At 40.8% G+C, this 18,439-nt stretch overlaps 1 protein-coding gene across 3 annotated transcripts; it reads right to left on the bottom strand.

Annotated features, from left to right (window-relative positions):
* Positions 1-3,231: 3,231 nt before the first annotated feature.
* epn3b (epsin 3b) lies at positions 3,232-18,367 on the bottom strand. Of its 3 annotated transcripts, none has more exons than XM_085277548.1 (12): positions 18,071-18,367; positions 12,145-12,379; positions 11,815-11,973; positions 11,506-11,589; positions 11,069-11,366; positions 10,620-10,738; positions 9,260-9,346; positions 6,657-6,780; positions 6,387-6,557; positions 5,893-5,988; positions 5,177-5,470; positions 3,232-5,087 (listed from the first exon to the last, which is right to left on the bottom strand). In XM_085277548.1, exons 2-12 carry the CDS (start codon positions 12,211-12,213, stop codon positions 4,795-4,797), a joined length of 1,794 nt encoding a protein of 597 aa, XP_085133674.1. In that variant the 5' UTR covers positions 12,214-12,379; positions 18,071-18,367; the 3' UTR covers positions 3,232-4,794. The 3 variants fall into 3 exon arrangements, with proteins under 3 accessions (XP_085133674.1, XP_085133673.1, XP_085133675.1); XM_085277547.1 differs by having other exon boundaries at positions 12,145-12,200; XM_085277549.1 differs by having other exon boundaries at positions 5,177-5,419; positions 12,145-12,200.
* Positions 18,368-18,439: the final 72 nt, after the last annotated feature.

The raw sequence follows: 18,439 nt of genomic DNA, 5'->3' as shown, positions 1-18,439 counted from the left end.
TAACTTCCGCAAATAATGACTCCCGGACGCTCATTGGCTCATGCAAAACACGGACAGACACCGGATTCGCTGCGGTTCACTGTCAATCATCTAAAGCGGTGACGTAGACGAAGCGTATGTATTGCTGTTTGTTTGAAGATACCGCGTTTCTGAAAACATGGCACCGGTAAAGTGTAGGATGAGGCTTAATTATTAAACAAACTGTCTAATTCAAGCTATTGGGATATTATTGGGATATATTTTGCTGTGCTTGTTATATATATATATATATATATATATATATATATATATATATATATATATATATATATATATATTTCCCCTTTTCATTAATATTTATTATTGTTATTAATCCATTGCGCAAAATTACAAAACAGAAGCCTAATCTCTTACTTAAAATTCTACAGTAAAATATATCACAATGGATAAATAAATAAGTGACTCGTACAATAAGTTTATTTATAGTTATTATAGTTATCTATGGTTATTGTCTTATTTACTTATTTTAATCGATCGACCTATCTATCTACAGTGATGTGAAAAAGTAGTAAAGTAATAAATTTAAAAAAATTCTATCTATCTATCAGGACCCAATCCTTTAAATCAACTAATAATACATACATTATCAGGTAATTAAAATGACTTTAAATGTTTATAAAACAAATTTCATCATCGTTTTAATTTAAAGCACAACCGTGCCTCATGCTTGATTTGTTCTTGGCACAATAAAAGACTAAGTCATACACTCTGCTAATGTCACCGATGCGTTGTTTGTAGTATCTTAGTATCTTAAAATTTTATTTTCAAGTAAATGGAAGAAGATTTATCCCTATAACTCACTAAAGTAAACAGCTGGGTGTGTCGTTCTGGCTTCTTTGTTCTGTTTGGTCAGACTCAGCACTGATGACATACAACTGTGCAGCTCTTAGCTCTCATGTTGAATAGGGACCAGATCAGTGTGTTTTTCATGTTAATGTTGGCAGCCATAGCATGGGATGTTTGTCTTGGTGAGCAGACAGAAAAACAGGATGGGCCATTGTTTTATATCATAGTTTTTATTTTCAAAAGTAACAGAATCACGAGGGAAGATTGTCTGTGTGTATAGGAATTAGTGATGCTGAAGGCATGATATCTAAACTCTGTTACACATTAGCTTCACTTCCACTGTATAGATTGCTAAACCCCCTTGTTATTCTCAAAATAATCCTCATTTGTTCTTTTTGTGCACTGATAAAACCATTCATGAGCAATAAAAAGAGAAAAGCCTAGAGGAACCAAGCTGCTTAACTTGTATATTATCCACTTTATGAAGACATAAACTGCCTTCCTCTTCTGGTTAATGTCCTGAGATAATTTTTAATGAAGTTCTGAATTTTATTGCACACACACGGTCCTCCTTAATCAGGGCATTGCATGGACAGGATGTCGTTTAAAAAACTGTTTTAAGTGAATACACACTGTGTTTATGTGCACGTGCTGAGACTAATTGTTCCCATGTTACTGTAACATCTCAGTCAGGCTTAGCTTAATCTATAACTCTGAATGATCCTTTAAATTGGACAGCTGCTTCACTGCAGGCCAGGAACAACAGCTAGTGTCATCAGATGAGGTCCAAACCAGGAATTATTTTTTTAATGTATGATAAGTGGAATTTAGATAACATTTAGACTCAATGCACAGATAATAATAATAATAATAATAATAATGGATTGGATTTATATAGCGCTTTTCAAGGCACCCAAAGCGCTTTACAATGCCACTATTCATTCACTCTCGCATTCACACATTGGTGGAGGCAGCTATGGTTGTAGCCACAGCTGCCCTGGAGCAGACTGACAGAAGCGAGGCTGCCATATCGCGCCATCCGCCCCTCTGGCCAACACCAGTAGGCCCACACCTGCGACAATGACCGTTTGCTCTTATGGATGCGTGCCTGTATGTGTAATCAGTCTCTTATTTCTCTCTGCAAACGGCAGTCTTATTTATCTTCACTAGACTGTTGCGCTGGAGGTTATGAAGCAAGGCAGATATTAATTTCTGACTGATAGAGATAGATAGTCGTAGTGAGTCATGCAAGATTAACTAAAACACAATTAGAGGTTCAAGCAGAGGTTATGTACTGGCTGGAAGTGAAGTTTATCTATTTCCTTGCAATGCAGGCCCACAAGGTCTCTAAGAACCTAATCGGTACTTTTGCATTAGAGCACAGTCTTCACTCACACTTGCAACTGTTCCCACAATCACTCACTGCTGCCTGTTTACCCCCCACCCCTGCCTTCACCAAATCAACACCACATGGCAATGTTGTATATCAAATGTGCACACCAGTTGATTTACTGTATCAGAAGGTTGAGACTGCAGCTGTTTAGATCTGTGATCAGACTGCACTTGATTTTGTTTGGACTGAAATGCCAGACATTAAAGAGAAAGGGAAGTGTGCGAGTGTTTCTGGGTGTACAGGCATGATTGGATTTTCTCGATTCATTTAGTTTCACTTTTGGAAACCCAGATATTTGACCTATTGAGAGTTTGCAAGAAAGCCCTTTTAGTTGTTTTAATTGATCTTGGAGCCATGCAGATAGGAAGCTGACAAATACCATTATGAATGGGTAATAAATGGAAAATATCTAATGATAGCAGAACCTTAATATGGAAATATAACTTTCCCTCTCATTTCATAACACCCCTCAGATTTTTCTCCGAGCAAAGGCAGTCCAAAGACCTGCCTGTGACACTAAAAGTCTAATTTTCAGGGTTCTGATGTCTTGTTTTAAAAATGTTAACAAACTACAGTGTGAGGAATCGATTTCTTTACAGTTTCTTCTTGATGCATGTGTAGATTAAATTGTACATATGAAAAGATCTTTGCAAACATCTTCTGAAAGCTAGATGATTAATAGAGTTAATCAGTTCCTTACATAAATTTATGTGCAACAAGTAAGATGTTTGGTTGAATTAAAAGCTTGTTTGCACATGGCTAGAGATCAGCTGCTATGGTGCAACAATCAACACGGTGATTACCGTGAAATGTTTGAACTGCTTCTTGGAACTTCAAGTGTGCTGACTACCAGACAAGTAACCCTATCTGTCTTATATCCCAGGGGTGATGTTGCCCAGACTGCATTGCTGCAAAACATGCAGGGCATTAAAACCGTCTTACACAGCACTGCCATCTAGTGGTCATAGTTCAAAAAAGGGGTTATACAAAAAAAAAAGACAATACTTCAGAAATTATAATGCAAACACCATCAATTTATTGGTATAATAGTTAATAATACAGCATTATCATTCTGTTAAATACATATGTACTAAGCCTGTGTGTATTTATAGGCAGGCATTTCACATTCAAGTCCAGGTTCAGTGCAGTAATGACCAAACATCTCTTATTCATCTCAGATTCTCTTGTTCCTAACACTGACATGAACAAGGAGCAGAGGAGAAGAGGAGCTACAGCTCAATGAATTGTTCTATAATCTGTAATAACTTCATTTAGATCTGTTCCGCCACATCTCCTTGCTTCCTTGTATATATTCTCATCCTCCCATCGTTTTTTAATCAGAAAAAAATAAAATCACCTATTCTCCTGTTTATTTTTAAAGTCAAATACTTTTCTATTTAGTGAGGTTGAATCGCATTGAAAGAGGGGCAGTCTCCCTGAGGTCCTCCTAATTCAGGGTGGCCAATTCATTTTCCCAAAGGGCCACATGAGTAATCGGGACTGTTGTGAAGGGCTGCGCCCCATAAGCATATACAGAGTTGACATTATTTCCCAGCAGAACTGAGTTTGGCTTATCGGTACATTCCTCCAAACAGTCTCAGTTTCTCATGTTGCCTGTGGGGGAAATTAGTTGTACACCCCTCCCCTAACTAGTGCTAGCATGCACTGGTTAAGAATGCATGGTGGGTAAGATGTAGAGACAGGCACGGGGGGGGGGGGGGTTAAAGAAGTGATCACTTTAGTGCCAGATTGTACAATTGAACTTAGGCTAGGCTAGTCCAGTTTTGAATCCATCAGGATCATGTTGAGGCTTCTTATCTTGAAAGATAAATAACCAAGCTAACTTAGGATCAGATGCTATTGAGATTGCAAGGCAGCAAGGCAATGCAAAATATATATTATAATGTAAAGGTGGGAGGGAATTGATTAGTTCTTGTCTATGCTTTCTTAAATCTTACAGTACCACACTTTTGGACTTTCTCAAGTGACAGAAAGCTCTAGATGTCAACTTGTTGAAAAAATAGGATCTATTTGAAGAGCTCATCTCAGGTGCTCAAGAGAGTAGCGTAGTTTGGAATCCTGGGTGGGGAAGGCATTCATGCTTTTGTCGGTGAAGCAGCAGCGGTAAGGATCCTGGTGAAGCTTCGTAGACAATCAAAGAGTGTGGCTTCATCCCAGGCTTTTAAAGGAAAAGTTCAGGATTGAAAAGATACTTGGAGTTGTCTCTTTTGATGGGGAAAAGGCATTAGAGGGACTGTTGAGATACACCCTGTTAGTTTGGTGCAGTGTACATGTTTGTTGTGTCTGTGCACCCTAAAGTGCGCCTGAGTGCATGTATAGGTGTGTGTGTGCGTGAGCGAGCTTTTCTTCAAGAGTTCAGGTTAAGTAGCAGCTGTTGTGTCCTTACACAGACACAAATACATCCCATCCGAGTCTACTTCAAGTGTGCACAATGACATCAGACCAGGACCCAGTTCAGGCTCGCTTAAACTAGTCTCATTGCAGTTAGCATAGATTAACCCAAAAAGAGTCAGTTCTCTCTCTCTGCAGACCAGAGCTTGCAAGATGTTAGAGTCTCAGAGGAAAGGGTTGTGACTGTGTGTTTGTGACTGAGTGCGGGGTGCTGGTCGTGGAGAAAGGGGAAGCAGGGGCTGTGGGAGATTAGAGGGAAGGTCCAGGAGTCCAGCAGGAGGTTGTGTGAAAGAAGAGGGGAGGATGGGAGGCTGGTGGAGCAGTGGAAGGGGCAGCGACGGGCTGTAGGACAGCATGTGGGGGGGCAGTGGGGACGTGGAGGACGGTCGCATTTGGTTGAGGGTGAGGCGAGGCTGGTCGCAGTGAAATGGGTTGTTAGGAGATGGTGCGCTCAGACCTGTGAAGACAAAATTGTGCCACTGAAAAACTTAAAACTAACAATATCACAGTAATATTTCTGTATGTAAATTTAAAATGGTGTTTTACCTGAGAGGAAAGGGTTATTGTGCGTCTTTGTAGGGGGGTTGGGGGGTATCAGAGTGTCTAAATTCACCAGCGAGGCCCCCGTAGGTCCCAGAAAAGCCTCTGGAGTCCGACACACACGTGTAGCCGGGGCACTGAGCGGGGGTGCTAGCCGTGACAGGTCAAACATCTCCGGGCTGGCTGAATCTCGTCCGTTTACCTGGGGTTTCACTGGTGGCTCCGTTCCAAATGGGTCCTGCTTGGAGTCTAGACCAGAAAATGGGTCAGACTCTGGTTTTGTCCCAAACAACTCTGCATCTTCACAAGGCAGAAAAAAGGATTTTAAAATTAGATTTTGATGAACGATAATATTACATAATGTTAAATGTTGTACAAATGAAAAAAAAACAACAAAAAAAACAAAACAAAGAGTTTCTGTGAGATTTAAACTTTCAGAGCTACAAAATTGTCACGAAAAGTTCAAAACCCATCTCTTGTAGGTAATAAACTACAAGAGCAGAAAAAAGTGCCATGGCATTACTTTGAACGGTACCACCCCAGTGACAAGCCATAGTACCTCTAAAAGTACAAAATATCACAGGTATCACAGGTATAACAAAGATCATATTGCATGATGTTATTCTTACTACAACCACCCGTGGTACACCATATAAGTCGCTTCTGTCATGATTTCATCTTACAGTAAAGCCCACAGTTCTCTCTTTTATGTACAATAGTACCTGTGGGACTTGCAGGTTGAGGTGAGGACACTGCGGGAATCTCCTGTTTAGGTTTCTCTTCTTCATGTGCAGCGAATGGATCCGTCCCATCAGCATCTGCACGGAAAAATGAGAATCAATGAAAACAGCAGAAGTGCTTATGTTTTTGGATTAAAACAATCAATATATATATATATATATATGTGTGTGTGTGTGTGTGTGTGTGTGTGTGTGTGTACTAGGTTTACATATCTTTGTGGGGACGAAAACTTGGAACGTTACTATACTTGTGGGGACCAACAGCCCTTATGGGGACAAAAACCCGTCCCCACGAGTTTGAAGGCATTTGTGAGAGTGAAAATGTGGTTTTAGTGTCAGGGTTACAATTAGGTTATGGTTAGGGTTCATTTTTGATGGTTAGGGTAAGCGGCTAGGGAAAGCATTATGTCAATTAGATGTCCCCACAAAGATATGAAAACACGACTGTGTGTGTGTGTGTGTCCTAATGAAAGCACCTCCATCTGTTGGGCTGTCCCACGCATGATTGACAGGACTGCAGGAAGCAGGTGCTGCTTCCCATGGGTCTGTGCGTGAGTTGGTACAAGGAGCCCAAGGATTGGATGTGTTGTTGGAGGAGGGAGGGGCTGTCCAGGGGCTACCAATCACAGGAGTGCTTGAGTGGACTGCTGTTAGGGAGAGAAAAGATTCACTTTGAAGCTGCTGTTTTGAATGCACTCTTGCATCACACTGATGTTCATGTGATTTGTCTGTGATGATCCACCTACCTACAGAGTCCCACGGGTCAGAAGAGACGTTACTGGTGGGCTTAGCAGAGTTCCAAGGGTCACTAGGTGGCAGAGGGGGCTCAGATGAGGATCCAAATATGTCCACTAGATCCAACATGGCAGACTACAAGCAAAGGAAAACATCTCAGGATCAAACATTGTCTTATTTGTTTCCAGGTTTGTGTAAGTTAATGAGAAACATTCAAAGCACCCAATCCTACTGAGGACAGCCGGAGAACTCACAGAGTCAGTGTGACTGTAAAATCCACTGACAACTGTATTAACACTAATGATTTCACTTTGTATTCAAATGAAGTTAAATGAATTGTCTGAGTAAAAATGTGTTATGTAAATATCTGAGAGTCAAACTGAGTAAGAAACTATTGTACACTGAAAGTACAGAAATGTGCACTTGCTGGTGTTCCAGTTAAGAGTTATTGATCTGTTGCAATTTTCAGCTCTACTGAAATATAATGTTTTTTTCTGGGAAGAGAAATCTATTCAGTGTTCCAAAAAAAGACAAACACAGATCTGCTTTTTGGTATTAACTCATGAAAAGAAAAGATCCATGGTATTCACAGAACAATGGCAACTTCCTAAAGTCAGACTGAATCTGCTGCTCTGTTTATTCCCTTACCAATAAAGAGCTTACTGTAGCTCACTTGAAAATGTTTCTTTGCAGTTATGTTTCACTGCTGCTGCTGCTGAAAACACACATTTACAATTGCTATGATAATTTCTGACGCCCTTCTGCGTTACACAGTCCATTGCTCTATTACTGTAGAGTATAATTTATTAATAAGATCCACCACAGCATCTGCATCTTGCATCTGGTGTTTGTGCTTTATGTATGTTGTAATGAGCGTACATTATATAATGAAATGAAAATTGCTTGAGGTCATTCAGAAACGGTGTCATCGTTTCATAAATTTCTCAGGTTGTACTGTTTAGAGACCACTCTGCAGCACAGCAGTTGCAGAAGAGAATCCTACAGGACAGTAAACAGGAAGATATCTACCTACAGAGAAATTTCTATTTCTGCTCACAGAAAAGCATCAAATGAAGCTTCTATGTTATCTTTCAGACCCTGCCCATGTGGTAAAACTATATCATACTGGGCTGAACCTGCATTGTAATGTCATGTTAAGAGGAAATGTGAGTTAGAACATGGAAACAAACACCTACTTTGTTTTTAATTTAAAAAACTGAAATGGAATAAAAAACACAAGTCATCACTGCCATTTCACACAAATATGGCGACATATGATCTACTGCTTGAACTATGATTCCTGACTTTGTAAGTCAGTCAAGCTTATTTTCTCACTGCTCTTAGTTTTGCTTTACCAGTTTTCAGTTTTAATTATTTCAAATATGTTCATATCAGATTGTTGCATGTGAAAATTGAAAGGTAGCAGAAAGAAATGTCAGGTTTATGTGTTTACATTTCTGCTCCACACAAAGAAGGGTTTTGCTTTTTGTAAATTCCAATTTGACACTAGAGGGCCGCTTTCACGAGAATCTGTTCAATAGAGTTCAATGTTCAACATAATCGGTCACAAAGTGCAGACAGGGCCCCAGTGCAATCACACTGAAAACAGGCTTAAGAGAAAACTTATGTAAGTTTTAATTTTTTTAAGGAGGTAGTTAAAACAAACTGACTTTTCTAATAAAGTATACTTATATTTAGTATCTTTTATGCTAAACACAAAATCTTAAGATTTTGTCAGTGAAAGAGCCATTTAGAGGTTAACTTTTCCCCTTTTCCCTCTATTTTTCATGTGATGGCATAACAGTGATTTCGATCATTTACTAGTCCCTAAAGCGCTTTACACAACCAGTCATCCACCCATTCACACACTGGTGATGGCAAGCTACATTGTAGCCACAGCCTCCCTGGGGCGCACTGACAGAGGTGAGGCTGCCGGACACTGGTGCCACCGGGCCCTCTGACCACCACCAGTAGGTAACGGGTGAAGTGTCTTGCCCAAGGACACAACGACTGAGACTGTCCAAGCCGGGGCTCGAACCGCCAACCTTCTGATTACAAGGCGAACTCCCAACTCTTGAGCCACGATCACCCCTAATCAAAGTTTTAATTCTAATCTTAAAAACAGAGAGAGGCCTGAAACCTGAAGGTTCTGCCTCCTATCCTACTTTTAGACCAGTTACAAGGCTTGGGAACCTTTACATAAGACTGCAGCTGACTCTGATTGGCTTGTTGACAGGCCAATGAGTAAAGGAGCTGATGTGCTACAAGATAAGAAGTATGCTTTCAGGGAAATGTCATGCTGAGCTCAAGGTTAGACACGACAGAGTCATTATCATTCAGCAAGCACCTCTTTCTCTTCTCTCAGCTTTCTATTGTCTCTCTCTCAACACTCGATCATAAGGCTGTTTTGTTGTTTATTTTATTTTATTTTTAGGCTTGTTGTCCATCCCTGCCTCGTAGTCTGCAGCCTATATTCAACTTCTTTCTCCAAATGCCTGCCAGCAACCACCTACAAATGCATCCGCCCACCTTTTCATACAAATTCACACTCATGTTCCATGCATGTACCCACACACATGGCATCCATTGTATACAGACACATTTTTGAACTCACCTCGTGCGTCTCTGACTGGCTCTCTCTCCGGCTCTCATCCAGGGCCTTCTGTAACAGTGACTCGTCTCCTTGGCGACAGCGCTGCTCCTGCAGGGGTGGTATTGTGACATCATCAGCATTACCATCGTGGCAATGAGTGCAGACCCGCACACAAAAACTGGCATTGGTTAAACACTTTTCTGCTGCTTGGCCCAGCAGACCGAACGCGGCACTGGTGGCTGTTTTGTACTGTTGAAATATTTAGTTTACAAAGAGCAGAAGCTGGGTAAGCGCAAAGCAGAGAGAAAATCTTCCAAAATTACACATGAGAGTTGAAGCAGTACTTATATGAAAAATCATATGAGATGATATCTCCTGATAAGGAGACAGGTGGTAAAAGCTGGAGAAAAGGAAGAAGAGGGTTAGTGAGATCGCCATTATTCAGGACTGTAACTGCCAAAAATTCAAAATAAAGAAACGCACGAATGAATGACTCAAAATACACTAAATGTGCAAAAACAGTGTTAAAAAATAAATGTAAGCGTTAATCAATTTATAAAATGCAACTTAATTGTATTTCTGTTTAAATTTGCTTTATATATTTATTTACATCACAGTAATGCGTCCTAACTCTATTTTCCCTTTAAATTTGCCATTTATTAATTTCATTCCCCACATCTTGTCAAGTCAATTACGTTCCACTTAATTTTCAGTGTTTTATTTTTGGATAATGTGCTTCCTCTTTATTCTCCAAATGAGGGAGCTGTCATGTAAAATGTAAAGTTTGTGCCTGTTGGTTCACTGGCACCAGGTGCACAGCACAAATGACAGCCTCTAGTCAAAGAGACTGGAGGTGCTTAGCTAATGTAGCTGAAAATCATGCTCTCAGTTTGTACCTTTAATGGCCAAGAAAATGTATACATTAGAACAAAGACGAATAACTAAAAAAATGCAAATGACAAAAGAAATATCAAATTAATGTTACATTTTAAAAATACCAGGAAAATCTCAGTAAAAGCATATGAGCCATGTCGTCAAATACACAAAAAGACACACAATATTTAATAATTGCTTACTTTAAGCTCTGAGGTGTGTTTCTGTGTGTACCTGCACATGCTCCGTTAGGCTAAGGCTTTGAGCAGTCTGTAGTTCTGTGTCTCCATCTGTCTCTATGGTAACAGGGGAAGGAAGGGCTAGCTGAAGGTGGGCGAATGTTCAAAATGTTTGCAACATTTTCATTTTCATTACTGGAATCATCAAGAGGCACTGAATACAGAGGACTTATTTGTGTGTATATGTGGACAGGAGCTACACCTGAGGACATCCACATTATCATACCGTGCGTGTGTGTGTGTATGTGTATTGTTGTGTGTTGTTTTACCTTCTGACTCTCCTCCCTGCTCATGGCTAAAGCCAGCTGGAGCTGTAACTCCTCTTCCCCACTGGTCTGAGGTCGAGCCTGCTCCAGGTCTGAAGCGGCTCGAGGAGACGAGGACGAGGCTGCAGAGGGATTTTGGGAGAATGGAATAAGACCGAGTTAGGAGAAACGATTGATGTGGGGATGATGATGTTCCAGAACGACAAGAAGCACACAAAGTATGGGGCTCATTTGAATATTTTCAGGCCTACGCTGCAGTATTGATAATCCATGTGGTTGTCCAAAGTGCTGGGTGACAGCGCAAAAAACATTTAATTAGGGATGCGGCAATGATCCTGAATTTAAATGTGTATTTTTAACTCTTGATCTATTTATTCGCAACTTGCTATCATACAATAGAAGGCGGTTAGTGTTCCAGATAAGTTTACTCACAGTTTACTCACAATACTCACAGTTAAAGGAAGACGGAGAGCCTCTGGAGCGACTGAATTCCTCCCCGTATAGCACAGCCATGCTGGGCTGACTTGTGCGTCTGCCTGGGTGATACGCTGGGGGTATACCTCCATAAACACCTCCACCCCCTCCACTGCCTCCACCAGCCATTCGCTCCTTGGTCTTAAGGGCTTGACTCCTCTCCTGGCGCAGCCGCTCCTCGTCCCGAAGGAGGCAGACCAGTTGGCGTGCTTTTTCCCTTACGTTGGCCCCCTGGTCTCTGCCATCACGATCCACATACTGAAAGTCGCGCAGGGTCTGAACCACACACAAAAGACATCACAGTGAGTTTTTTTTAAGTATAAAATTTAGCTAGCTGAACAGACGCAGGGTTGTGGTTAACATGATGTGATCAATAAACAATGATCAATCAGCTCTTTTTGTTGCACTCCAATACCTGAATAGTGAACGCATTCTCACGGCACTGCTGGGCCACCCTTTCTGATCCTGTCTTCAGCAAGTAATCCAACAGTGTCAGGGCCTGGAGTCAAATCACGATTAGCACATTTATTCCCAAATACTTTTTGTAGTCAACATATTGTGCACATTACAACTGACATTTTCATCCAGAAGAACAAAATTTAAAGATGCATGACTGTTATTCAGTGGAGCTAGTGAGTGTCGGTGGATGGCCAACAAGTACAGAGAAGCTACAGTTTACAAAGTCAGATTAAACAACAACACTCATGTCTTTTCATGAAATCACCTTGTAGACATGTCTCCAGTTCTTGCCGCTGTCATTGAGGCGCTTCCACACCATACCCATGACCTCAGCAAACGCCACCACATTGAAGGTTAAGTCAGCAATCTCTGACATGAGAGACGAGGATGGCCCCCATGGATCGTTTGAGGTGGCCTCACGAACCTGCACGTTGGCAGCACAGGAATAACATCCATTTATGTTTTACGTCTGAGAGATCTCAAGTGCTTATCTGTATGATGGTCAGCAGTGAAAGAAGCACAGACTTTTTGTTTTTAATCTAATATGACTAATAAACAGTGACACTCGAAGAAGATAGCACATTTAATACAATACCTTGATCTCTGCTTCTGAATAGTTGTGTACAATATTCTTCACCTGCCTGCGCAGGGCTGAGGTTGTCATGGTGACAGATGATGGGGAAATATGGAGGGAGAGAAGGCGATAAACAAACGGTCAACGGTTTAAGAATGGGGGAGAAGAGGGAAATGTGGATGGGAGGAGGGGAAGAGTGGGGAGGTAGCTATGCCAGTGAAGGCTCCTCTTTTCTGTCGGGAATTGTAAGATGCCCCTGTAAGAAAGAAATGAAGATGATATATAAAAAGTATGAACAGTATGACTTTTATGAAGTACTTTTACGTCTTTCTTGATCTGCCCTGGTTGATGCAGAAACATAATGCAGCCCTCGTCTTGGGCTTGTACACATCCAATCATCAAATCTCAAATATGTTGTTATTTTAGCTGCCTTTCCACATATGCAAGCTGCTTTGCAACCCGCCAAGCTCCTCCCTTGATGCTGTCTCTAATTTACGTAATGCTCTGTTTGTTGTCACTGATGCCTGCTGTATTGTGTGTATAGTGGCGCTACCCACTCTCCTGGTGGTGTGCTTCTCTCCACACCTTCAGTGGACCTTTCATGATGATAGATGAGGACTTTGAGTGATTTCCAGACCAGATCCAGTTTTATATGTTGTACACAGTGGCTGGACATTTGTAAAGCTAGTGGAGCAGTTGCTGCTATTGTTGCATTTGTGTACTTCCATAGTCATTGATTTCACCGTTTCATATGTGCTGACTCAATCAGAAATCACCAATAATGTATCAAGAAAACCATCAACAGACTGACGCTGCCCTCTAACTTGACCATCACCACTAAATCAACAAGCTAACTTAAAAGCAATTTCTTTGTTGTCTGTGTCAATTAGAGAACAGTGAAATGACAATGTAAACAATGACTGACAGAGCGGTTTCTAGTTTGTGCCCCGTTATGGAGAAGTAGGTCATACTAAAACTCTGGCACTCAGGTGTTTGATGAAGCTACTTGGTAGCTTATATTATTCAGGCCACCGTGCACAGTCTGTGTGCGCGTAGACACACACTTGCAACCCAATTTGCTCTTCCAAATTCGTATTTCACAAAGGACATGGGGGAATTGATCATTAAGGGTTCCTGTGATACATTTCCCTCTGCCAGCGACTATAAGCTTCCACTGACACAGAACGTAATTAACCTACTAAACCAAAGCTGAGCTAGGGTGACCCCCCCAAATTAAATCTCTTTTCATCTGTCTTCAACTCACTAAATTGTCAGATGACAGAAAATATACTTTTTAAAAAATCCCTCTAATGACAAGGTAAACCTTTGAGTTTCTTAGTGTTTGAATACATTGGCCAGATGTGGCAATCAAATATGTATCCTTTGTCTTTATACCATAAAGAAACGTGCTGATCAAAGATCCATAACTGCCAGAGAGAGACGAAAACTCTCCACAATACAGATGAGTGTCCATCCCAGTTCAGTGCTGGTAAGAAGATCGCCAGAGGGTATGATGTGATCACCTATTTCTGTGTTTATGATAATTATCTTAAGAATATAAGTCAGAAAAAAAAAACGCAACCTGCCTTTACCTGTGTGTGTTTTTTTCTATTTAAATGAGTTGTCATAACAGTATGGATTGTAATACATTTCTGTCAGTGACAACTGTTGACATACATTCATACATTACACATTTTCTTTAGAAATAATTATTAGAAAACACTACATACATTTTTACTCCTATGTAGTTGATACCCAACTATATGTATCTATGAGGCCAGATGACTAAACTACAATAGTGCACGTCTGAAATACATCACAATAATTTTCTTCTTTTAAATTCAAGACTTTAAAGGTTTGAAACCTTTATAGTCTTGAAAAATCAGAGCCCATCATATTTTAAAGACCTCATAGTATCATGTTATCTCAATGCTTTCAGACTGTAGGCTACTTGTAGTTCCTACAGTTTCTAAAAGTAGGATAGGAGGCAGAACCTTCAGGTTTCAGGCCTCTCTCTGTTTTTAAGACTAGAATTAAAACTTTGGTTAGTGGTGCTTGTGGCTCAAGAGTTGGGAGGTCGCCTTGTAATCGGAAGGTTGGTGGTTCGAGCCCCGGCTCGGACAGTCTCAGTCGTTGTGTCCTTGGGCAAGACACTTCACCTGTTGCCTACTGGTGGTGGTCAGAGGGCCTGGTGGCACCAGTGTCTGGCAGCCTCACCTCTGTCAGTGTGCCCCATGGTGGCTGTGGCTACAATGTAGCTTGCCATCACCAGTGTGTGAATGGGTGGATGACTAGTTGTGTAAAGCGCTTTAGGGACTATAAAGCGCTATACAAATACAGGCCATTTACCATTTTGGACCAAGATTATAGCTAGGGCTTGATCAGGTGACCAGGAACCATGGGTTTTGACTACCGTAGGACTTCAGTGGATGCACTGAGCTCTTTTTCTACACTCACCACTTTTATTATGTTTACATACTACTGAGGCATGTCATTAAATGTTTGTCTCTACTGTATTTTCTGTATTTTGTTCTGTCTCACTATGCTCACTTTTACTTTTTTCTTTGCCGTCATCCTCCTACCAGTCACAGCAGAGGACTGCCCCTGTCTGAGCCTGGTTCTGCTGAAAAGGGACTTTTTCCTTCCCACTGTTGCAAACTGCTTGCTCATAGGAGGTCATCTGATTGTTGGGGTTTTCTCCTGAATACAGCGGGGTCTTCACCTTACAATGTCTTATAAAAGCAGCCAAAAAAACACAGAACACATAGCCAGATGTGCGTGCCTCCAAGTTTATTATCCCCCTTGTGGCAAATATTTAATAACTAATATTCAGGCTTCATAATTTTGTAATTTATTTAGAATATTATATAAATTATTCTATCTATGACTGCAATGTCATCAACCCTGTTAATTGTGCTGCTATCTATATTTTGGCCTGGTCACTCTCATAAAAGAGGTTATAGATTTAACCGAAATGCATCTTCTGACATAAAAGTTACATAAAAACTTACCAGAACCATATTACCATAAACACTGGTAATAAGCAATTCAGAAAAACAATTCACATTAATTTTAAAATACTCCTTTATACATTTAAGGCTATCAATTCTCTTTCCCTACATACCTTTCTGATTTGGTACAGATCTCCATCCCATCCCGGTGCCTCAGATCCTTCTCTTCTCTTTTCCTTTCTGTTCCTTACTCTCGTCTTATTACCACGGGGGGCAGGGCTTTTAGTCGCTTTGCCCCTCGACTTTGGAATTCCCTACCCTCTGACCTCTGAAACATCACTTCAATTCCTCTTTTTAAGTCCACCCTCAAAACCCACCTGTTCAAGATAGCATACTCTATATAACTTCTCCATGCTCTTAAACTTTCTTTTATTATTGTGTTTATTTCCTGTTTTTATGCCTGTCTTATTTGCTCTGTACAGTGTCCTTGGGTGACTATAATGTAATATATACTAGACAAAGCACACAAATTTTCTTCTAATACTATGATGGAAAACTATTTTTATAACAGATTGCTGAGCAATGCAATAACAAGGTGTTATATAAGTAAAACACTGTTTAAATAAATATATACACAGCTGGACGTTTTATTATTTGATTCCGAGGTAATGATAGTGAGCAATAGCACACGAGGATAATGATGTAGTGGTTAACACATTTGCTTGGCACGCCAAAGATATTTGGATTGCTTCCAAGTGAAGACACAAATCCCCTTTGGGGTTGCGACAGTAAGGGTATCCAGAGCAAAACTGTATAACTCTGCCAAATCAAAGCTTTTATATCTTCTGAGATAGGTTAGTTATTAATTAATTTATGCTATAGTTATGTTATGAAACAAAAGAGTTTCCTTAAAGCCATAAAGCCGTCGCCCTGCTTGCAATTAGACTTTTAGGGACGTCTATTTTAATACCAATTTATAATATAATTTCCTATATCCTTTACATATAAATATTTGGTATGTTAGGGTATTAAAATGAACACCAAACAACATATATAGATACTGAAACATTTTTTAATAATAGTCGGGTGGCATTAAATATTTTTAGTAAAATATTTCTAGTATCTCTTTCTGTATCATTTTGCTGCTTAAAAATATTTCAAAAATATGGTGACACATAATTTGAAAATAAAACAAGATTATATCATTCAAATGATGTCTTCCCTATGTAGAAATGTACTTTGATCCAACATATTCTTATATTTAATAATTGTATTAAATAAAAAAAACAATTTTACATAGTAAGTTGGAACTCCCAGTACAAGGACTCTGATATGGACACTGACCTACTGGGCAGCTGGACATGCACCTGTAAGTACCATTCAGTAATCCATCCACAAATCTGCTGTGTTTAATTTGAACTTTTGCTGTAGCACAGCAGTACACAAAGACTGAAACAAGTCACAGGACGCCTTTTCCTGCTGAAACGCCAACATCAGCAGAAGCACAGAGGACATGAGATGCACACAGCAGGGACACAGAGAGCAAAACTCTGAGAGGATGATGAGTCTGAGAGGGACGTGCAAGAGGAAGAGAGGGAGTGAGTGAGAACGAAGGGCACAAAGAAGAAAGTGATGCTCAGCAACTTTACCAGTATCATCTTTCTGCACAATCATCTTCAGCTCAGATCCACAAACACACATATGCACCAACAAGCACAGGTTATTGCAGTCTGGTGCTTTCTACTTACATGAGATGTTTTAGACCACAGTTCTTTAAATCAACTTATCTGGAGATTTGAGAGCAGAAACTTCACATTGTGGAAGTAATATTATATCTCTGTGTGTATTCTCAGAGCATGTAAGTGGAAGGAATCCTGGACAAAAGGATGAGCCGGGTGAGAGGAGGTTTCATGAGTCTAACAAATACATTTACCCATTTCTAACTCTGCTATAACATACACCATTTGATTTATATATGAATCCCAATTTTCAAAGAGCAGGGGGTTTGTATAGTTTAGTATTTCCCAGATAAGTCTGTACAGCTCACTTCTAATGCACATATCTGATTAAGTCTCAGCACAGGGGCAATCTATGAATAAGAGCACTTTGGAGGTTTGGCTATTGGTCCATTATTAGATCCATATCCATAGAGTATACACGATATCCAAATGGCTCATCTGCAGGTACAACTCAAACAAAAGTTCCCTGAGCCTCTCAGTCATTTAATTGGAACCAGTACCCAGAGTATTCACTTGATTACATCATAAAGTGAATTTGTGATGTTCAGCTCCTGGAGGTGAGAGCTGCATGTATCAGCGATTTTTAAAATGTTAATTAAAATGAACAATTATCCCGTGGAGAAAGAAAATCAAGTTAGGGTGATTAACTTTGACCATCTGACGCGTCAAATTGCTCAGACACGAACGTCACTCCGTCGGCCACGTCTGTAGATGCGCATGCGTGCTGTTGAAACAGGTGAAAACGTCTGTGTTTTTCTAGCTGAATATTAGAGTCCAAGGTTTGGGAATAAACGGCGAAAACTCCTTAAAGCAAGGCTGAGATTGGAGGTCAGATTAAGCATGATCGCGTGGATTAGGGATAAAGACAGCTTCAGATTAATGTAAGCGGAAACGGGCATCATTTCCCCCAGAAAAGTCCCGAGCACTGCAATCAACATTTTTTTTCAGGGGGCAAAGGAGAGGGGACAAGGGGCCCGTGGTTGGTCTGCATGATGCCCCCCACACACTCTCAAACACACACACACTCTCTCAAACACACCCCCTCTTGCGGTGGAAACCCTGTGCGGGCTGCCATGTGAGGCAGCTTCCTGAGGAAAGCCAACTGCTGCTGGAGTTGTCTTCCATCAGAAACGCAACATTATATATAGCACTACATATAGCATTAATTTTTGGACTCACTTAAGAGGAAAGTAATTTTCCAAGAACCTCGGGAAACTATATCCCTCTCCATCATCAACCCTACAGCATGCAGCTTACCATGCCCACTGCTCATCTCTCGCCTTGCCCACTGAGCATCCTCGCCTCTCCGCTTTTCTCCTCTCCCAAGTCCTCAGCGTCGATAATATTCCCCCGAAATAAAACTGACTAAGCAGGGCAACCACAATTATCCTCCAGCGGTGCGCGTTTTGAGGAATCTTTGAAAGGGGGTGTCTGAACGGGGGGCCTGCCCTAGATGATGCGAGCCGCTCGGCCTGACAGTCAGTGGTAAAATCCGCATAGGACAAGGATAAGCCACAGCACACGGCTCTCTCACAGTCTCTCTCACTTCAGGCAGCCCCGTCCACACACTCATACAGCACCGGCAAGGCCAGGGACGCATAGCACACACAGCGGTCACGTGGGTGA

This window comes from Mchenga conophoros, linkage group LG6, assembly GCF_057382185.1.
Source record: "Mchenga conophoros isolate Kocher_MC1m ecotype Shallow Benthic linkage group LG6, M_conophoros_male_GT1.1, whole genome shotgun sequence".
Classification (NCBI taxonomy): domain Eukaryota; kingdom Metazoa; phylum Chordata; class Actinopteri; order Cichliformes; family Cichlidae; genus Mchenga; species Mchenga conophoros.
The sequence above is the reverse complement of the archived record's forward strand: the minus strand, read 5'-3'. Positions and strand labels throughout refer to the sequence as shown.